Source organism: Peromyscus leucopus, chromosome 11 (assembly GCF_004664715.2).
Source record: "Peromyscus leucopus breed LL Stock chromosome 11, UCI_PerLeu_2.1, whole genome shotgun sequence".
Lineage (NCBI taxonomy): Eukaryota > Metazoa > Chordata > Mammalia > Rodentia > Cricetidae > Peromyscus > Peromyscus leucopus.
In genome coordinates this window covers 47,131,571-47,153,857 of record NC_051072.1, presented here as the reverse complement: position 1 = coordinate 47,153,857, position 22,287 = coordinate 47,131,571, and the positions used below count along the sequence as shown (strand labels likewise).

Here is a 22,287-nt window from a genome sequence, read left to right as displayed (position 1 = left end):
CAGCCATGGACTCGATCATGGAAACCAGAGGTGAGAAAAATCTAGGGAATGAGTTCTGTGACAGCACAGAGCTAGAAGAAGACAGGACATGAACCTCAGAGCTGCCGCCATTCTTGATGCACCAGCCATTGTTGCCATGGCAGTGAATGTGGGTTCTCTCCCCCTTACGCCTAGATCATATCTTCTTCTCTAGCAGCCTCCCTGTGCTCACACATAAAACATGGGACCCACATATCTACATACGCAGAGTGTGGTCACAGGTTCAACTAGCAGGAAATGTCAGTGGGGAAGTTCTTTCACAGTAAGAGCTGCTGCTTGAGCAGGCGCTGCCATGCTAACTGGTATTAGGGAGTAACTTGGCCCTAATTATAGCCTCAAGTCACACCACTGCATTCTGTTCTGATACCACAAGCTGAAGTTATCCAGTGTACAAAAGACAAAACCAGAAGCCATCAAAAACCATAGGTACTAGTAGCTCATTGTTAAGGTTGGGTGGAGGATGGGAAAGATGGGAAGAAAATGAGACTTTTTTTTTAAATAGCAAGACCATGCCTTGAAATGCTGTCACAGCTGGGCAGTGGTGGCGCACGCCTTTAATCCCAGCACTCAGGAGGCAGAGTCAGGTGGATCTCTGTGAGTTTGAGGCCAGCCTGGTCTACAGAGCGAGCTCCAGGACAGGCACCAAAACTACACAGAGAAACCCTGTCTCGAAAAACCAAAAAAAAAAAAAAAAAAAAAAAAAAAAGAAAAAAAAAAAAAGAAAGAAATGCTATCACCTAGAAGTATTTATTTTTTACCATTAAAGCATTCAGATGCTACATAAATAATATTGAGCACACCCAAGTGACCAATCTGTACCTTTTTGTTATTTATAAAACGGAGTTGGGACAATGAAACAAATAAAGCTGGTGGAAGTTTAGAAACGTCTCCGATGAAAACTAAAATTTCAAATGGAAACTTAAGTTTCAAAACAACCTTTATTCTGTTTGAGGACCTAATACAATGCATTAAGCAACTTAAAACAGTACATAGCTTCACTGAATCTCTAACTTGAACAAAATGTCAAGGAGGCACACTCCCTCCCCCACCCCAGTTACCTTGTAAAGGCAAAATTACAACTGACCATGACATCCTCCTCCCTCTCGTCAAAAGACCAACTTTATTTTATCAATGTCATATAAACAGATTTGTAAAAACATTTAACAGAGTGTAGCTTTAAAAAATACACACATATAAATGAGGGTTTTTTTTTTTTAAATTTTTGTTTTGCTTTTATTTTCTTAAATAGCAGCATCCTGGGCAGCCAATGCTATCTCATGGTGACAAGTTCTGTGTGAAGGTGGAGAATCTGTCCAATTGAGCCACCTTCTCCCTAACCCCCAGTACTAGTTATTATATGTAACTCTAGAGTTCTGTAAAAAATAGGAGAATTTGGCATTTTGGAACTTTGTCCCATGTGAGGCATTGTGCTTTTAACTGCCCCTTTCTTAAATGACCCTAAATTCAAACAGACAGCAAAGCCCACTTTGCAACTCACTTAGATACCATGCATTGCCAAAGCACAGTTGGGAAAACCAGCAGGAACTTTCTCCCCATAAGGAACATCAGTAGGACTTCCCAAACAAGTTACTAGTTCACAACCAAGATAGATGACAGAACGACTGCTTCCTCACAATGACAGCTCACAGAAACACACTCTGACTGGACAACACCGAGAACAAGGATACGTCAGGTAAGCAAGTCCTCCAGACCCGCTCCCTGAAAGGGCATAGCTCCTAAACAGAAAAAATGTCCAACGATGAACTTCTCACTTCACTTGCCAACAGATTTCACCTTTATATAAGACAAAACAAAGCAACCTCAAAGGGAAAAAAACCCACACACATACACAAGACCTGTACTAGACATCTGCTTGTTATGTACTTGAACTCGACTGTGGATCTGCGTGGCTGAAAGGTGTCCTGGAAACACAGTCCATGCACATATACATATATACATATATCCAGGGCCGTGAAGTGGGCAAATGTTGCAAACCTATTCTTGCTGCCTTTTCATGTGGTTATGACTGCTCTGGTGTGGGAGATGAGGTCCCAACCCTCCCACTTCTAGAGTCCAGCTCAGCCTCTCAGCAGCTTAGTGTCTGGCTGTCTTTAGGATGTGACAGTTGGTGAGAAAACCTATGTGGGGATTCTTACATATCAGGAGTGCTGTATCCATCTACACTCATGAGCTACCTAAGGGATGCTACTGGATGACTGCCTTGATGGAATCCACAGAAACTTAGTGATCAAACTTCTCCAAGGACAGAGTTGGTGGGCATACTAACCTGTCATCCAAAAGGCATTCAGCAGGACAGGTGTGGCATGGCTCACTACTGTGTAGAACAAGTGACTTCTACCTTCTGACAAATGGAAAATCTATTGTACCACAGTTCATGAGATGAGACGTTTTTGCAAGTCATCTTGCCAAGTGTTGAACAAAAACACACGGAACTTGAAATGGCCAATCTCAGATCCACTTTTAGAATGAAAAGGAAGTTACTTGTGTTTGATAGCATACATGATGTGCTACAGAAAGAAAGAGAAAGAAGGAAAGAAAGAAGGAAAGATGGAAAGAAAGAGAAAGAAAAAGGAAGAAAGAAAGAAAGAAAGAAAGAAGGAAAGAAAGAAAGAAGGAAAGAAAAAGAAAGAAAGAAAGAAAGACAGCAAACTCCAACCACTAAACCTAGCTTACAACTATTAACTATTCAGTCTTATGTGGCATGGCAGAATGTTACCAATGGAGATTGCAAAGGCCAGAGGAAACCCAGGCAACCCTCAATTATCTGGCAGTAAGGATGGTAGGTTAGAAGAGTAAAGTCTGTAGGTTCACAGTCTGGCTGAGTGACTTTTGCTCTCGAGGATGAGCAGTGGCTTCATAGAAAAACAATACCCCCTCCAGACCATTAACCCAGCCACCAGGCTGCAAATTCCAAAAGATGAAAACAGCAACACAAAAAGACAAAAAATACCTTCACCTCAGCCTGGGAAGGGAAGAGAAATCAAGTTGTGCATCTGAGACTGAGAAAGGAAAACTGAAGATGCCCCTTGAATCTACCAGGGCTGTGACTGTGACTTTGGTTAGCCTCCACACTTCACAGCACGTGACAATTCCCAATCAACACACCAGCTTCTGCACATGTACATCAGGGTAGGCTCGAACTCTTCAAGATGCCACCAACTCCTCACCATGAAGTACAACATGCACAATGATGTGAATGAGAAGACTGCTCTTTGTATTTTTTCTAACACTTTCCACAAAGCACAGTCACCATCTACATGGGTCGACTCCCTTTCTGTTCTAAAGTGAACAGAGAGCTAGGAAAACAACTAATGTCCAGCTAAAAGGCTTGTTTTTCAGATCATGCTTTTGACGAAAATGGATGGTGGCCGGCTGCTGTGACTAGTCCAATATTAAAAAACAAGAAAGAGCACATTTTCTAAATGCAGGGATTCAACCTTGAGACCAGTGTGTTCAACCACAATAACAACAACAAAAAGAGCAAATTCCAGGAACCCCCCAAACAAACCCAGCACTTCATGAGAATGGAGATGCTGGCCAGCTCCGCTGCAATGGAGTTACAACAGGTCTGGAGTTGCTGCTGATTGGTAATGATTACCAAATTCAGACGGGGAAAGTTGGAGACAGCACATCCCCACTTCAATTCTTCTCCCCTTCTCTGGGATCCCGAGAAAGTGCTCACCACCTCACCCGCCCCCCCTCCTGCCCCCCACCTGTTACAACCCATGACCCCCTTCCCCTCCAGATTCAAGAAGTTCACAATTCATTAGGAAACAAACATTGCCAGGTACCGTATTTCAAGAGTCTTAACACTGTTGGACTCAGCAATACTTTGTCATATCATATATCATTTTCTTTTTCATTTTTATTGAATAAAGCAGCTTTGAAGCTTATTAGGCCCTGCCCAACATTTAGTCAAAAAAAAAAAAAAATCTGTTATGAACTTTTTAACCTTGGGCTAACAGCCAAGGACTCTGTACAAGAAAAACTGTAAAATATTTCATAGTTTTAATTCTTAAGCCATTTTCCTTTCTGGCATCCTGTACATTTCTTTAAAAAAAAAAATAACAAAACAAATATTAACAAAAACGAGGGACAATATTTTCAAGCAACGAAAACTGGGGTGAGGGGAGCTTATTCTGAAGGTGTGTTTGAAACTGGTAACAACGTAATAAAAATTAAGAATTGCATAGCGCAGCACGTTTAGCCTTCAGCAAAACAAAACAGAAGCTATTTGGTATTGATACAAATCCATCTATTTGATAGTTAGTCACCCAATATTATGTACATATTTTATATACTGAATGTCACTTCGAGTCCCCTTGCCCACACTCATTTTTCTGTTGGTGGGTGGTCGGTTGTCGATTTGACAAGTTTTAAGCGAAACATTTTCCGGTCTTTTTTTTTTTTTCCTCCGAACATGCTGCATCGATGTTCTCTCAAAGTGTCCTGTGTGAGCAGACCTGCCTCTCTGCTCCAGATCGTTCATTCATTAAAAAGGAAATAACCCACAGTGCGACGTGTCTGGGCTCACCACACCCAGCGACACCCAGGCTAAACCAGGCTGGACCAAACGGTTCCAGGCCCAGGCCCTTCAGCCCTGTCTACCTTCTGGTCTCCAAAGTTCCAACTTGCAGCTGGTAAAGCTTCAGAAAGCGTTAACAAGCACCATGGTTAAAGGCCTCTTTGTCCCTGCACGGAGAGATTTTTTTTTTTTGCATTTCCTTTTCTCTGTGTTGGCTGTGTGTTGTGGCTTTAAATTAAAAAAAAAAAAAAAAAAAAAAAAAAGAAGGAAAGAAAAAAAAAAGGATAAGGTTAGAAACGTCTAGTCATCCAACAGCCCTAGGCTGCCGTGTCTTCCCCGACTTCTTTTTGTCCAAGAAAGCTCTAGTCCCATGTGCAGACAGCCGGCTTCATTTCTGCAGCTCAGTTCACAGGTCGGGCTGGAGAGGAGCCCTGGGCTTCCCAGAGGCCTTGGGTGGCTTGAAGGTGAGGAACTGGATCCGAGGGCAGCGTGCTTCATCGCCTCTGCTGTGCATATACCGGGTATGCTAGTGTGACGTTGAGCGAGTCATTGTGCTGCACGAGGGAGGTGTGTTGATAATGTAGCACCAGCTCCTTCAGGGAGCTGTACAGGTTGTAGGGTTCGGCAAAGCCATAGCCGGTGGCAGTCTTGTTGATAACACAATGCTTGACTTCGCCGTCTACCCTGGAGAGGGAACAACAACCAAGTCTCAGACAAACGGAATGCCGCAGGGAATTTTTTTAAACAAAGCCATCATCATGGGAGGGCACGGGGAATGGGTCTGTGTCACTCCCGGGGGAGCCAAAGCCCCCAAGCCGCGGTAAACTATGAGTGGCCCTTTTACTGGTCAAGTGACACACACAAGGGTTGAGCGTTTGGGCCTGCTTCGGGGGACTGTTTGATGGTTAAATGTTTTAAAGTCGGGAGAGGCATGGTGACATGTGGATTAGGGTTCATATGAGACGTGAGAAGAGTGTGTGACAGATGTGTGGCTGCCCGTCACTTGTGGCAAGCATGTGACAAAGGGCAGCTTCCCACCTCCCAGGTGCTGGAATTACTGTCTCTGTGGGACCACAGGCTAGCTTTCCTCCGGTTATAATCGTCCAGCCTCTCCTCGAACTGGTATCACAACTCTCCAGCTTGGCATTTATTCGGAATTCTCCTAGTCTCTCGTCCTAACTCAAAATCCTCCCTCTGTCCATCTTATAGGAAGAGTTCTTAACTGAAGCAGTGATTGGCATAGACTATAAGGTACTTTTAGTGTCTTTCCATGCAAAAGGGCATTTGCTTCTCTGTCCCGAGGATGCTAGTGACTCCAAACCCACTGTTCTTTTGGTTGGCTCGGGGTCCCCATATACAGCCTGTGCTGATCCCAGTCACTCTGAGTGCTAGGATTACAGACATCATGCTCAGCCTTCAGGTTTTACTTTTCAAAGCACTTCCCAAACTACTATGAAATAAAAAGGAACTAGGCTACAAGACAGAAATGTGTCTCCTTCGGGGTGTATCTCTATAGGATCGCAGTGGGGTCCTTCCTCTTCTTGCTCTGGTCAGTCCCTAAAGGATTACTTTGTCTATTTTAGGTGATGGTCTCATAATGACCTTGCATTCTAACTATATTGACTTTTAGAGGGGTGGGGGCAGCGGGAAGGCACGGCCATTTCTGTTTATAATTAAGATGGGGGGGGGCGGGGAACACCTCAGGACAACTAGAGATGAACTTGTCTTGACACTGGACCCCAAGTCTCAATTGTCCTACCATATGGTGACAGGTGTCTGTTAGGTTCTTAACAGGTTCATTCATCTGCCTAGACCCAACTGCACTGTATGAGTCTTTGGGGTTAAGATGTTTTCAAATCCTGACCTCCAGGGACTAAGTGAATGAAATCTAATGAATGAGTAAGTTTTCTGGAGTGACTTACACCACAGAGCAGGCATAGCAGCCCTGCTTACTGCTCTCCCGGACCAGAAAAGTACCATCTCGCTTCCCCCGTAATAGATTCTCGGCTTTGTTTCGGTTGCTACTTCCAACATTCCACGTCTTCTCGTCATGGTGGGGCAAGTCCTCGTCATCTTCTACCAGTGAGTATTGGCTACATGGGCGGAAGCGAAGGTTTGTGAGTGAGTGAGTGGACGTGTGGGGACCCCAGCCTGCCCCAAGGTCTCCTTCCAAGCAGGCCGGATCGGAGGACTCAGCCTCCTCGCCAGTCCCCAGGGTGAAGGGTTAGCAAAAGTCATGCCTAGCTCCATTTTCAAATCAGCCATCACCCTTAGGTACCTGGGCAGAGGGCAAGGACAGTACTGAGAAGAGTGTCAGTTCTCAATTCAAACCAAACATATACTCAGCCTTCAAGATATACTAAACGTAATTGTTTGTCTCTCATTGTTCCAAAAATATTTGGGGATTTTTCTGATGTTCAGGGACATCATGAGGGACACAAAGGGTCAATTTACACAGTTGTGGGGAAAACAAAGCAAAAGGAGCCCAGTCTTCCTGGGCTCAACTCTCCCTCTGCAAAAATAACTCTGGTTAACGCTACTTAGTTTATACATTTTGCTTGAGAACAGAGTGAAAATCTGTTCACAAAACTCCCTCCCGGCTGGTCTCCCACCTCCTGTGGCTACTTACTCTTCCGTGTTTTCGTTTCCTAACCACTCGTTCAACTTCTTCTGCCGAACCCCCTTCTGCGTCAGCCACCTGAAAGAGTTTTGCAAAAGAGAGAAGGCATTGAGGACGCCTCTTTGATTTCAGCCCCTGGCAGTTCTTCAGGCTCTATTTCAAACACTTACATCAAGTATTGGTCTCTGGTCTTTCTCAGCTGAATGAGGTCTGGCTTAATGCTGTTCATGCGCTTGTCAATCTCTCGATATTCAGCTGCCTGCTTCTTCAAGTCTTCCTCCAGTCTCCTCCTACTGTCAATGATCTCACTGATGCGAGACTTTAGCTTATCATAATTATGCATAATCCTGCAGGCAGGAGAAACATATCGCTAAGTACCTGGGGACACCATGCAAGGTCCCCAAAGTTAAGCTTTGTTTATTCCATTTGAAAATTGCTCCAACGCCAGGAAGGCAGAGCATCAGTGACCAATCTTAAACAATTTTTGATACTTCTGTCACAGGGGTGTTGGCATGCTCATGGCTCACCTACCTTTGAATTTCTTTCTCGTTGCCTTCACGTTTAAACTTTTCTATGTATTCTTTGCTGTACCGCTCCTGGGTTTGGCACTGTTCTTCAAATATTTTTATGGTTTCATTAAATGCTTCAATAGCTGTTCTTTTCATTTGAATTTCCTGCAACACAACGTTTCAGAAGACAATGTTATCCCTGTCAGAATATGCCTTCTTACTGTGAGAGACAGGCTAGCTCGTGACGAAATGCAAGCGTGCTGCTAGTCGGCACCGTCATCCATGGGCACCGTAAGCTTAGTGACAGGAGCCCCCCCGGCCACTAACAGCCAGATGCTGAAGTTCCTTATTGAGGTGATGTATCGGCCACACAGGGCCTATGCGATTTTTCTCATCAACTTCAAATCATCTCTAAATTGCTTAAGTCCGATACAACATCCATGCTGTATAAACAGCTGTGTGGTATTGCTTAGACTACGGTAGCAAGGGGGAGCGGGATGGGGAGAAGTCTGCACTTTACATCCTCCATACAGGACCACGAGAGAGGGAAAGCCGGCGTGTACTCTGTTAGCAGGGCTGGATAGGAATTCACAACCTCTAGTCAAAAGGATCTGGAAACAGACATTTCTTGTGGAGAATTTTCTGTCTACCTTCACTTTTAAAAATGATTTCTTTTACTTTTTTTTTTTTGAGATTATAGTAAAATTGTATTATTTCCTCCCTCTAAATCCTCCCATATAGCCCTTCTTGCTCTATTTCAAATTCATGCCCTCTTTTTCACTAACTAGTGTGTGTGTGTGTGTGTGTGTTCCTAAATATGTAAACACAAACTGGTCAGTCTTTTAAAAGGCAATTTTATTTTATATCCACGCTGCTTTCTCCTCTGGCAATCAGCACAGTGGACACAGCCACTTCTCCCAGCAAGGGGGATGGATATGAAATTTCCATCCCAGAGCTTGGACAAACTGGCATTAGCAGTTATTATTAATGTCTACCCTGGACAGAAGTCTCCAGTCAGGAATTATATTGCATCAACTGGAAGCTCACAATGACCCTGCCAGTTAGAAGCAAGCTTAATGTAGGATTCTTATACCTAAGGCTACTCTGAAAAGGGTTAGACCATTCTTCTTTTGAATCTGATTATAACATGTGTTAGTCCAAAAGATCTTAAACTCACCTGGGAAGTACGGGTGTATTCCTCATATAATCTATCATATTCCCGACTTTTTTCTTGAAATTGAGTATTATATTCATGTAATTTCTTCCCTACAGCTTCAATATTATCTTCTTTGACAACTTGATCCTGGAAGGATATACAAGGAGGAAAACAGAACTCATTTGGTAAGCTATTTATTCAAATAACAATCCTTAATGAAATAGTCAACATGTTATCTGGCTCAGCCATTGTGAAATTCCAGTCATGGTGTAGAGTTTGTCAAAAGCCGATTTTCTATGTTGTCAAATCCTTTTCTACGTTGGAGAGTGGCCCGGCCCTGTGCTACTGCAGTTTGAGGAGTTCTGAGCAATTACCTGCTGGTATTTGGACACTGGGTAGAGTAACTTCACATCCAGCTTGGGGTTATACTGAGCTAGGGACTCATTCCGGTAGTGGTTTATCAGTTCAACCACAGAGTTGAAAGTTAATGGATCGGAGAAGCCATATTTCCCATCTCGGTGAAATATTTTGATTAATTTGTTATTTCCTCCTTTCCTGTAAATACAATATAAAAAGAACGGTTATTCAAGTTGTCTGAGGCAGTAGTGGGGGGCTCTTGGGGGAGAGGGAGACAGGAGAAGGAAGTGGGGGAGGGGAACAAGTATGGTTTGAAAATTCTGTCATGAAACCCATTTACTTTATGTGCCGATTGAAGGAGAAAAAAAAAGCCTAACGAAGGTTAGAAATGTTTTCCTGACAGCCCAGACATCCCAATGACAGCTGACTTCGGGGCTCACCTTAGTGTAAGAGTGTAATCGCCGTGCATTTTAGTGGATGCGTCTCGCACCAGAAAGGTCCCGTCAGCTGTATCTCGGAGTTTTTCATTCACTTCTTCCCTGAAATCAACACAATATAAGACCATGCTTACTTTTCAACTTTGAGTAACCACACTCCTACACAGACAGGCACACACACACACCGATTTCCCTCCTGCCCTCAGGATTGTTATACCATTGGATCCGACCCTTAGCCTGAAGAGACACTATTCTTTAAGACACAGAGCAAAAAAATCCAGCAGTTCCATATGTTTGACCTTGTAGAGTCAAATGTCAGTATTGCACATTTTCAAAGGTAACTAATTATTTCTCTTTGCTTGTAAAAAAATAAGTGCATGGTACATGCACTTATGTATGCACACACCCATTTACACTATTGGCATATCTATAATACACAGGTTTTTTTTTTTCCTTTTCAACCAGTCTCTGACAAACTGGTACAGAAAGTCATAATCCACAGAGGCTCTTCCAGCCCACTCACTAACACTCTGAAAGCTAAAAGGGTGTGCAAGGAGAGCAATAACCGGAATTCCTAAAGTCCTGCTTACTAGAAAGAGTGCAGGCAGTGCTCTATCGCCCTGGTGCGCCCCCGACATCTCTGTCAGTCCCCTGACATCTCTGTCAGTCGGGAAGCTTCCTGGGTCTTTCATTTCCTGTGCCACCCAGCACCCACGGCGCTCCAGTGCTCAGTGACTTTTCTGGTTGTCTTTGGAAGAGAACCAACTGTGCTTCATGCTTCTGTTGGATGACATCCTAAAAATGGAACTCAGCAAGCTGGTGCTTTCTGTTCTTCCTGGAAACCTCCCTGCCTCTGGTGAGCTCGCAGAGCCCCGGGGCCGGCCTTACCTCGAGATATCTCCCCAGTACCATTCGGCATCCTGTAAGGACATATTGTTGTTCATGCCGTTGTTGGCTACAGTCGCGGGCTTGGGTGGCTTCGGAGGCAGTGCTGCAGGCAAAGGAGGAAAAAGAAGTTGTCTGCAATCCTAACTCCAAATGCACACTTAAAATTATTTTATCACAATGGAGAGAAAGGGCAAAGGGAGGCAATTTTATTTTCATTTAAAAAATGCACAAAAATTCAATTTTCAGTTAAAAGGCAATTGAATTTACTAAGACGTTTACAATGGAGAAGGGGGGGGAAGGAGGGGGAGTGGACACCAGGAATTCACAATTCTATGTACCACGGCAGATACTTGTTTTCAAAAGAAATCTCAGAATATGGTTAACACAAGAAAAGGAGAAAAGTAGGAGGGGAGGGGGTGGATGACACAGACAGACAGACAGACCTAGAGGTTAAGAAATAAATGGGGCTGACTACGGGAGAAAAATCTCAACGCTAGCCCAGAGTCAACGTTTCTCCTTCTAGACTGTAGCTGTACGAAAGTTGTGTGCCCAGGCAGCTCCGGCTAAAGTAAGTAACTAGGAACATCTGAGCAGCAGAAATAACAGGAGTTGCCTTTCATTTTTTTTTCTCTTCTTTAATTATGAAAGACAAATTTGGTTGCTGTGTCCTGCAAGAGCGCAGTAATCACGTTTTTCAAAGCCCTCATTTACAGCAGTATGTTTTAAGAACTGGGCTTCTCCATGTTAGTGTTTCAGGCACAGCGGCTCTGCCAACGCCACTTTAGGAAACTCATCTGTGACCTAAATCTCCTTAGTCTTCATGTTACTATTCTGCTGGGGGACTCTGTGCTCTACATGTTAGGTCTGATGAACACCCCCGTCCCCTTCTTCAATGTCAAATCAGTATGTACACAGTGACAAAAAAAAAAAAAAAAAAGGTGACAAGAAGCCCTCAGCATTTCTGAGTTTCCTCGTTGCAGGGAGGGCTGACCCCAGAGGGAATAACCAAAGAAGCCTAGGATTTTTAGCCAAATCCAAAACCATTAACTCTGAAAGCACCGTGAGTGCTTTAATTTATGCTCCAGATGATTTCAGGTGTCTAGCAAGACTTTTCCAAAGGCACAGAAAGCCAACTTCTTTTTCCATTGTAGTATCTCAGCAGGAGAGAGCAAGCGAGTCCCCACATCTGATTTACAAGAGTTTCAGGTCATCAGACACGAGTTTTGAGTCACCGCTACATCTCACATGCTTCCTAAAGCACCCGGCATGATCCCAGCAAAGTACCACACTGCCAGAGTCCACAGCCAGCAGAGACAACAGCACAAAGGACACATCCCCTTAATTAAAGTAACAATATACAACAATATAGCCCAAGTTGCCAAGGATCATAATTAACAAAAGACGCCGGCAGCGGAAAAGTGGAATCTAGTTCCCATCCATTCAGCAAGACCCAGCAAGTGTCAAATACAGCCCGGGCTGCCTACTGCTACAGCCAAACAATCTGTTTAATTTTAAAGTTCTAATCAGACTAATTTTAAACCGTGAAACAAATCAGTAAAAATAGCAACCTCGAGAGGATCTGTTAACAGCAGCTTCCCCCCCCACACAAAAAAAAAATATTTTTAAAGTCACAAAATAAACTAGCTCTCTCCATTAATACTGCAGTATTACCTGGTGGATCCATTTCTATATAAAACATCAAGTCCGTGCCACAGTTTATATCTGTCTTGGTACACTCTAAGTCCAGGTCTTCCATAGTCCAAACCGTGGTGTACATTTGTGCGAGAGTTTCCTCGGCTGTGCTCAGTTATAAGAAAAGAGTCCGGCTTTCTTTGTAATGGTGTCTTGGAATTCATTTTAAAACCTATACGGGGCTGCACTGTAACCTATTACATCACACGCCCCAGCCAATCAAGTCAGAAAAATGTCACCAGACCACTCCTGCTTCATCAGTTCTCCTGGATGCCAGCCTCACACGGCCCCAGCCTCTCTCCGAGAAGCTACATGCCACACAGCTGCGATGTCTACATGCTCATCATTTCGAAAGGTGTTTAATTTGCCTGCTCTCCTCCAGCAGTGAGTTCTCTAATTCCCTTTTTATTGCTCCTCGCAGCGGCGTGGTACATTCCGCTGTTGGCAGATTGACAGCAGCTGATAAACGGCAGCTTCTAGCTCTGTCCCTCGGTGCAGCTGGGCTTAGAGATAGCCTGGCTAGTCGGGGGTCTAAAAACCTTACAGAGGCATCGGACTGCTACCCCTAAGCTCTATTTTATAGTCCTTAGGGATCCCCCATGTGTGTTAGAAGCAGAAAGGATCAAGCACTCTGGATATTTAAGACAGTCTTCCACAGTTCTTAAACACGGCCATAAATGCAGCACATTAAAAAGGGAAGTCGAAAGCCAGTACTCAGGCAAAATGCCTCTACCAGAATATCCCAAGGTCGAAACAAGACTTTACAGAATAAATCATGCAAACTCAGCCCAGGAATGGAGACACCTATTATTTGCAGAAATGATAAACGTAATGGTCAACATTGGTGAGTTTCAATGTTTCTCCCTAACAGCCCTGGACAGCATGGTACTTCTGCCATCTGCCAAAATGAGAGGCCGTACATATATCAGAACACAGAGTTCAGGTGCTCTCCGCCAAGTGTCTCACTCAGGAACCCATCTCACTGTGAACTGCTTTAAAGAAGGTGATGTAATCTCTCTCTCTCTCTCTCTCTCTCTCTCTCTCTCTCTCTCTCTCTCTCTCCCTCCCTCCCTCTCTCTCCCTCCCTCTCTCTCCCCCCTTCTCTCTTTAGCTCAGTGCTTACTCGGGGAACAATATCCCTTCTTAGCAGTGTTCAATATAAAGAAATCAATTTCCCTACAAATCTAATGATTTACCTCGGTTCTTTAAATGGTTCTGCATGTAATTTCGTCACCACGACTGGCGCTTGATGTGCACTGGCACTGGGAGCCAGGATCTCCTGACATTTACATTATTATGGAGGGTACTGCTCCCCTGAAAATGTGGCTTCATTTGAAAAACTAGAGTGGGCGTTGTGGCCGTGGAGGTTATGGAGCCGCGTGGAGATTTATGGAACACAGAAGCCCCTGTAGATTTCTATCCCATTTGGAATCACACAGCATTCGAAGCAGAGGAAGGCATTCTGTTCCCTGGCTCCTGTGCATCTGAGTCCCCTCTCTAGGGCATGTCTGCATTATTGGAGACAGCAGACTCAACCCTATCCCTTTCAGTTCACGCTTCTCTATTTGCCTATAGGTTTAAGTAAATTTAAACCTAAACTAAAATTTAAATAAAAATGGTAAAAAGTGGTGGTGAAGTATATCTTTAGACAAGATTTAAAAAATAATAATAGTAGTTGAATAAAAAGGTTGAGTCTTCTCCCAAAAGTAGAGAGACAAGTCCCCTTGGCAGCATAGCCCAAGGGTCAACCCAAAGGGACAGTGTGCCATACTCCCACAGGCAGTCTAGCTGCAGACTGCTCTGCCATGTGGCAAGGGGACCTAAGGGGCAGGTCAGGCAGACAGGTGATTTTCCGTAGTCTCTGCAAGCTCTGGCTTGGTCCCAACTTCCTGACCCTTACTTTCTCAACTCCAAACCCAATCCCCATCTCTTCCCCGCAGTGTCCCCCCCTGGAGGACAGAAGGGAGTGTCTCCCCTAATCTCCCATCTGCTCTCCCCAGGCAGCACTCACCCAGGCGCACACACTCCCAATGCACACACACACACACACACCCGCCCCAGCCAAACTCGAGAGGACGGCTTGCAGATAAAGAGCCCGGTGCGGAGAAGTGCATAAATGAAAAGCGACTTACTTTGTAGGTTATGCATTTCAGCGGTTTCGCTTTGAACTGCCAGTATCCCACCGAGAGAGAGGAAAAAAAAAAAATCCAAAGAAGCTGTTCTTCCACCAAGTGGGCCCAGCCCCCGAGGCTCCCCCGCCCGCCAGGCACCGGCAGTAGCAAGCCTAGCAGGAGGAGAGCGCGCAAGGCGGGGGCGCGCGACTCTCAGCCCGGCCGCCGGCTCCCCCAGGCTCGGCTGCAGCCGGTCCCTCCGCCCCGCGCCCCGCCCCGGCAGCACGTCCCCGGCTCGGCGAGCAGAGCCCCCCTGGGTCGCGCTACTGCACCGGGGAAGAAAGGAGCCCTGGCGGGCGCTCGCACGTCTCGCTCAGATAAAGATCGCGGCTTCATGATTAACTTGGGCAGGTTCAAATATTTGCTGAGCTAGGGATTTGGGGAGGAGTGGGGGAGGAGCACCCAAGTCAAAGTCAAAATTGTCATCGGGCTGACAAGTGGCCGAGGCAAGACTGACTTGCTCATTTTCGCCTTGGAAATGAGAAGGGCATTGTAAGGGGGCGCTGAAAATAGTTCTCCCTGGTGGCCATGGTGCTTGCAGGCGCGGGCAGCCCCCGCTCCGGGGGCTCAAGTGGCCCACAGTGAAGCGGCACAGGAAATGGCCCAGCTAGTTCAGCAAAAAAGAGAGTCAAAGCCGCGTTTGTGAAGGCCTGAACCTCTTGGAACGGCCCAGAACAGGGTGCCTCGCTCTTGTGTCCACCTCCTCCCACACATTGGCACAGTTGGCCCGGCAGGTGTAACAGGACAGCCTTTCACCGAGAGCATGGCACACGGGCTGGCAGCCCCAGGAGGACATCCTCCTCCACGCAAGCCCAGATTGTCAAGAGGTCAACTTCAGCTCACCTTCAAATGGTCCTAGGACTTTTCTAATCAGACTTTCTAAGGGGTGTGTCTGCACTGGGTTAACTGCTGGCTGGGCGCGGCAAAGCACAGGACAGAGGACACACCTTCCTTCCTGGGGCTTCTAGTCCTTTATTTCAGAAAGTTGCCACTAACGAGGTTGAGGATTGTTGGCTGGCCCGAAAAGAATTCATGTCTTTTCCTAGGAAACGTTCCCACCACGTCCACACAGAAGCCCCACTCTAACCTTTTGAACCATCAATAAAAGTCACAAAAGCCCCTAAACCTCAAAACATAACAGTAATTTAGATATTACCCCAGGCAATTCCTTCATACTGTAGGGGAGAAAAAGCCCCAGGCAAAAAGAACCCAACCTTCAGACTTTTGGTCCCAAACTCCATTCTCTGCTCTTAGCTTTCCTTGGTCATGAAAAGTAAAAACTGATAAGAAATGGAATTTGCTTTTAGGCCACATTGAAAAAAAAATCATACCTATAACAAAACTCTAGCTTTTCTCCCTTTTCGCTTAAGAAAAAACAAAACAAAACAGCTTTCTTATTTTAATGCATTGCCCTGTTTTAAAAAGAGCCCCTCTGGGAGAAACAGACACAATGGCTTCTTAAGCATACCTGTCTGGACCTACCTCAGAAACTCCTAGAACATTTAAATGTAAATCTGATAGTTTCAGAACAAAAGTATCTACAGGAAAGTAATATACACCAGAAAAGCCTTCAAAGAGCCATGAACACCTTGTTTCAAACAATTTCCTCACAATATGTACAATCACCTACCATGGAGGCTCTCTATGTGACTGCGTGAGAAGAATCTTTCCCCACTGGGAAGATTCATGCTCTCTATAAGCTTAAGGAGGGAGCCCTCTGCTGGCAGAACTGAGTAAATCACTCCTGCTTCAGAGAAAAACCATCAACATCACATTTCATCTTCTCTGGATCCAAGATGTTCCCCAAACTAACAGACATAATTAAAAGTGCTACTGAATAGACAATTCACTAATAAAGGCACAGACGTCACAGTACCTAGGAAATAATTTCCATTGGCCTGATAAGCCCCTTTAAGAAATCCTGTGCTTTCTCAATGTCCCATAGCACCCAGGAAACCTTAGCAGCATGACTGAAGGCAGGCTCAACTTCACCTTCTGGATGTTTCAAGCTAGTGTGCGTCCCTTTCCTCTGGGGTTTTGTACAACTCATTTCAGAGGCAAAGACAGGCCATGAATCCACTTTTCAGCAGATTTCACAGAATCAGAAAGCTTTCTCGTGATTATTAACATGTGTTTGAAAGTTGTGTGACATGGTTTCTGCCCTGAATAAGCCCTCTTCCGGCATCAAGTGAGCCATAGCCTGAGACCTGGAAAGCTTGCTTCTCAATGGCTTTCGTGTGCCACTATTAATGAGGAAAAAAAAAAAAAAAACACGAAAAAGGAGGCAGCAGAAAAAAACCTAAAGAATCACAATCATCTAGGGTAAAAGGAACATGTTCCTTCATAATTTTAATGGAACACAACTTGGAAAGTAGGGCCATCCAGTATGAAGCAAATCTGTAACTCCATGTTCAGGGATCACAATGAACCACACACACTAAGGAAGGATAGCCTTTTGAGTTAGTAAACAAACCCAGGTTTACATACGCAAAAAGCCAGACACAGGCTCCAGGCTTTCTGCAAAGGTCCGCCCACTGTCTAGCAGAGAGGGGAACTCTTTCCCCTGTGATTACTGCCACCTCCCCCACCCCCATCCTGTCCCTTGAGAGACAGAGAAGGCTGTGCCATGAGAACAAAAGTAAAACCATCCCCCAGCACAGGCTGTTGCAGACCTTGAGTAAAAGAGGCTAGTTTTGACAGGATGGAGCTGGGCTCTCCCCCTGCTCACCTCGACCTCAGGATATGCATCTTTTTCAAAGTTTCATTCCTTACCTTTGAAACAACTTATGTCAGACCACATTTTAAACCCAATGGGAGAAAGAGAGAGGAAAAAAAAAAAAAGAGAGAAGCATAAACTCTGAAAGTCATTTCCCTCTGCCTTAGCATTTGCTTATGTTTCAGCTGAAAACCCAGGGCAGAGTATTTCAAACAAAATGCATGAATTAAGCTCTTCAAGAGGGATGCAATGCACCAGTGGTTAAAAATTAACCTTGATGGGTGTAGGAGGGCAGGGAGAGAAAGTCACTTGTTGCTTCCTCCCAGCTTGAGGGTGCAATGTAAGACCCCAGTTATGCTACATTAGTATTTCCGAATACATCCATGAAATCCAAATCAGGGGTGGTGTTCAGAGGTACCCTGTGTTCACTGGATCTGTTCCTACTGCGGTTGCCCTGTCGAGGTCAGCTTAGCTCCCCTCGTCTGGGCAGTGTAAGGAATTCCAGAAAGCCTGCTGCCCATCTTCAACTATATCAAGGAGTTCTCATCATGGAGGGAATGGCAAGCTAACAAGAGAGCTCTGGAAACATACTGTCCACATCACCTGCCCACATCTGGACCTCCTTCCGTAAAACACAAGGAATCTTTCTCTCAAAGGGCTGCTGGATGCACAAAACGTTTCTAACATTTCTTTGAAAACCAAAGTTTATCAGTGTATGCGTATCGTTGGAGAATTATTAGTCTGTGCTCATATCTGTAACTGGAGTGGATCAAAATGAAAAAAAAATGCTTTTGTCTTTGCCTTTTAGAAATGTAGGCAAACCAATTAAACAGTTTTGAAAAAAAGGAAAAAAACAACCACAGGACAGTTAGAGGTAAAGGAACAGGGGCTGAAGAAGACACACACACCGTGAATGGGCCATTTTAACCCACGCAGAAAGCACACTGGGACCCTACTGGGACACACATGAAGTGGAAGACACAGGGGACCACTGTCTACGGTCGCACATTTTGTGCACTGCACAAAGGCACATTGGCAAGCTGTGTGTGTGGGGGGTGGGGGGGGCGTGGCACTGACATCCGGCCACTCCACCCACCAAGCCACACGGCCTATTTATGTCAGCTCATTTAATCCTAACAATCCTGGGAGAGCCACCCGCTCGTCTTTCCGCTGTGCATCCCATGGGGCCTTGTCCCCAAACCTATCCACCTGGCACTGTGGCCCTTTGCTCTATGTTGTCCACAGGATCTTTCTGGTAACTTCAGAAGGGTTTTTGAGTGGACACTGAAAACAGCCCTGTGGTTCAAGATGGTTCCAACAACTTAGTCATACAAAGATTGCAAAGAGGACAGGCCGGACCCAAAGGTAGCTCCTGGGCAGATCCAGCTGTGGCATACACTGGTCGGGGAGCATAGAGTGAGCCTGTCATCCCTGTTTCTTCAGAGTCCCACTGGTGACTTATAACCCTGTCGCTTAAAATGTGGTCTTGGGTCGGTGCCTGATGGACCAATTTGGAGAAACCCATTCTTAAGAGATCGCGACGCACAAATGTCCTAGCTTGAGTGGGCACAACCTAAAGAATACAGCCTAAGACACTTTGATTAGCTGGTTTGCTGTCCATCTGCATCAAAATGCCATTTTCCTTTTCTCCGGTTAAAATTGGACCTGTTTTCAAGGCCCCTTTCAGGGTGTATTCTTCCATGAATTTACCTACTCAATTACCTTAAAAAGTTACCAACTGTAGCTCTAAAGCTCTGTCTTAGGACAAGGGCACTCGCAGCTAGTATTTAGGTGTTACGTTTTTAACAGGCCTTATTTAAGTTGATATTTTGCCTTTTCATTCTAACTACTACCTGGTAAAACTCAGAGAAGATGTCTATCTGCCCCACAACACACACTTCCTTGAAGTCCCCATCCAAGGGTCCTTCAAAGACTCCTTTCTGTTCAGAGTGGCAGTTTCTATAAATGACTGATTGATGAGCATTCACTTGAGATGCACCGGAGGTGAGCTTCCAAAGCCCTTGAGGACCCTGGCATGCTGGGCTGGCTGGTGGGGAAGGCCTCTGGGAAGGCACTGGATTCCCACCGGTTTGAAGAGGTCATTTCTTTTTTCCTGGGATGCCCTGCCAGTCACTGCCTTGGAGCTATCCTGGAGCCCAAAGGTGTTCAGGATGAAGGCACCTTCCCTACTCTCCTGTAGGTGGAGAGTGAAGTGAGACACTCTGAGGCATCCAATTAATCCTAAGGGAACCAGATGATGCTCAGGGTGGCTGAGAAGTACCACATGGCATGGAAATGGTTCAGATAGGGCTTAAGAATTACTTGGGTTTAATTCTTTTCCTTTCCTTCTTTTTTTTCTTCTTCTTTTTTTTTTTTTTTTTGGTGAAGGGCATACACAAATACTGGGACAATCCACTGTGTTCAATCTTTGTCATTCTTCAGCAGCAGAGCTGACGGAACTAATCCTCCTTTGAAATTAGTATACCAATTGCTATGTGGGGGACTGGAGTGCTCTTCTGTGTATCAAGCCACATTATGAAAATGGTTGATGATGATACATGCTTGCTTTTATGAGTCAGTCTTATAAAAGACATTTAATCCATTTATATTAAACTCCAGTGGTGAACACACCCGCCCTCACCCCCCATCAGACAAATAAGCCCTTAGTAATCAATTCATCTGTAAAAGTCCTGTCTGGCTTTGAGCCTCCATGTCACCTGCCTGATGAGGCCAGGGGGTGTTACTGAGAAGCCCAGGATGACCAGCTCCTCAGCTCCCCTCACCCTAAGCCCTTCAGGGCAAATAAAGCTCAGCTGTGCCTCCTCTCCACGGTGCCTCTCAATGGTAGTCGGGAGGAAGTGAACAGTTGCAGCTGGCCGCTTTGGCTGGGGCCTGCCTATTCTTGGTACCTCTCTTCCTCCCTAGCCAGTGTGGTTAGTCTATGGCTCACAGCCACATCCATTCCCCACTCTCCTTCTTTCCCATTAGGGCCAAAGGCGGCTCCTGAACATAACCCAGGGCTCCTGAATCCACTATCCAGTAAATTCATATGGGACAAAAACCTCTGTTGCTGCCCTTGGCCTGAAGTCCCAGGCGATGCTTACAGATAGGTTCCTCAGTGCACTTGTCTATAGCTCTGGGCATCCCCATTAAATGCTGTTGGCTGTGGTTTGGAACCTTTAGAATATACCCTGCTTGCCTCCTCTATGATCATTCTCACGCTGGGGACAGTATTTGGGGCCAGTCCTCCTAAGTCTTGCATCTTCAGTGCTCATCTCTAGCCAATCATCTCAGGCTGGGGTTTGAGCCCAAGCCCTCTCTCTCTCTGTCTGCTGCCTCCAGATGTAAAGACACACAGCGGCCAGGCAGTGACCGACAGAAAAGCACAGTCTGTTGCTCTGTCCCAGCGGCTGCTCACAGCCAAGCTAATCTGCATGAGTTACCCATTGTCGATAGTAGAAACAGGGTGCTTCAGTTTAAAGGGCTGGGCGTAAAGGATGCAAGCAAAACTTCCTCTTGGCCCTGCACCTACATTTCACCCTACTAAGGGCTGATTAGTCATCTCAGTGACCAGCCTTGTGTGCTAACTGCTACCAGATCACAGGTTGTCTGGACTCTCTAAATGAAAACCTGCTTTTCTAGGTGAGTCCATACTCCCTGCCCTGTTAAACGGCTAGAAGACCACCTGCTTTCAAAGAGGCCTCTGGCTTGCTCTGACAAGCTTCTAGTGAACACTGCTTTCATATTGTCAGTGTTATTGAGAGTGTTTGTTTTGACGGACATTTCGCGGCAAAATACACACTCCTTCCAAAATACACACTCCAAAATACTTTAAATTATATAGTAATTATAAATTCCCCCCCCCCACTTTATAAGCATTAGAAAAACCAAAAAAGAAGTCAACAGCTAAAACAAACTCCATAAATGTATTCAGCAGCCTGAAGCCTAAGAGGTGTTGGGTCCAGGGAGTTCTCCCAATGCTCATCTAAGACAAAAAGGTAGAGGCAGGAAGGAGGCTTGAAGTCAAGGCCAACCCCTGCTACAAAGTGAGTTCAGGGCCAGCCTGAACTACGTGGTGAGACTTTGTATCGAGCTAATAAATTCAAAAAAAGAAGAAGACAACGACAACGACGACTAAAACCAAAATAGCTTAATTCTGCAAGAGCTGACATCTAACTGTACCATATAGACCACCACTGTTATTTTTCTGTGAACTATAAATTTAACATATTACTATGGGTTACAATTGTATTAGAAGCCTGCATTAATTCAAAGGAGATAGAAACCACTATTTCTATCTGTATGGGCCTCTTTTTGTAGCTAAGGAAGAGAGAACAAAATGGTTTAAGCATTGGCTCAATGGTATCTGCTACACACAAGCTTACTCTGTTTCTTGTATTTTTTTTTTTTTTTAAACTTGCAGAAGTACAAAGAAAAGGCCCCAAAAGCTAAGTGAACGTCAAATGTTGCAAAGCCTTACCTGGTGCTGGCTGTCGTTCATTCCATTCAGTTGAGATTAAAATCTCTATCACTTTTATGAGGTGTTCAGTATTATCAGAGCTGCAACAGAAAGGGTTTTGTGAGAACCAGAGTTCCTAAAAACAGTACCGTCTCCATTCATCATTCTACTGATGGGTGGAAGGCAAGTCCACATAAAATGCGCATCTGTGACCCAGTATCTTTAGATAACCCTGAAATAACCATTAGGGCCCCTCATCACCCCCTTCTCCATACCCCCCACCCCCAAATCTCCTTTTCATCTTTCACTTACCTGGATGCTGGGAATCTGAAAAGCACAGGGCTGAAAATTTCAGAGAGGACTCTTGCATTCAGAAGATTTTTGCTGGAGGCTTGAGAGAGCTTGAAGAAATGCTTAAGTAAATACTGAAGCGTAAGCCAATACTGATGAGGTATATTAGGCGACCTAATGAGCTTCTTCAACAGCTGGATGTAGTCTTCAGAGCTTTGTACTTCTACAAGTTACGGAAAAAAAAAATACAGGAAACAGTAAGGCTATGTAAAGGTGCCAACGAGCCAGTGCTTGAACCATTTCTTGTCTCTGCTTTAGCTACACGAGGAGGCCCATAGAGAAATCTTCAGGAGAGGTACCGAGGACATTCGTCCTTCTTATTAAGAAATGCATTGTGAGAAAGTAA

General features: G+C 45.1%; 1 protein-coding gene across 3 annotated transcripts in view; it reads right to left on the bottom strand.

The window, feature by feature from the left end:
* Window positions 1-3,907: 3,907 nt before the first annotated feature.
* Window positions 3,908-22,287, bottom strand: part of Pik3r1 (phosphoinositide-3-kinase regulatory subunit 1) — an 83,998-nt gene continuing 65,618 nt past the window's right edge. Inside the window, exons 6-16 of one of the 3 annotated variants that reach the window (XM_028884829.2) lie at window positions 21,903-22,104; window positions 21,612-21,691; window positions 10,553-10,655; window positions 9,668-9,766; window positions 9,245-9,425; window positions 8,892-9,017; window positions 7,737-7,879; window positions 7,376-7,552; window positions 7,215-7,283; window positions 6,508-6,678; window positions 3,908-5,269 (exon numbers count right to left, since the gene is read on the bottom strand). In XM_028884829.2, the coding sequence (XP_028740662.1) occupies window positions 5,080-5,269; window positions 6,508-6,678; window positions 7,215-7,283; window positions 7,376-7,552; window positions 7,737-7,879; window positions 8,892-9,017; window positions 9,245-9,425; window positions 9,668-9,766; window positions 10,553-10,655; window positions 21,612-21,691; window positions 21,903-22,104 (1,541 nt within the window). In that variant the 3' untranslated portion in view covers window positions 3,908-5,079. Of the gene's footprint in view, window positions 5,270-6,507; window positions 6,679-7,214; window positions 7,284-7,375; window positions 7,553-7,736; window positions 7,880-8,891; window positions 9,018-9,244; window positions 9,426-9,667; window positions 9,767-10,552; window positions 10,656-12,223; window positions 13,114-14,376; window positions 14,544-21,611; window positions 21,692-21,902; window positions 22,105-22,287 lie in introns of those variants that run through there. The other 2 variants (XM_028884831.2, XM_028884830.2) reach the window with 2 other exon arrangements.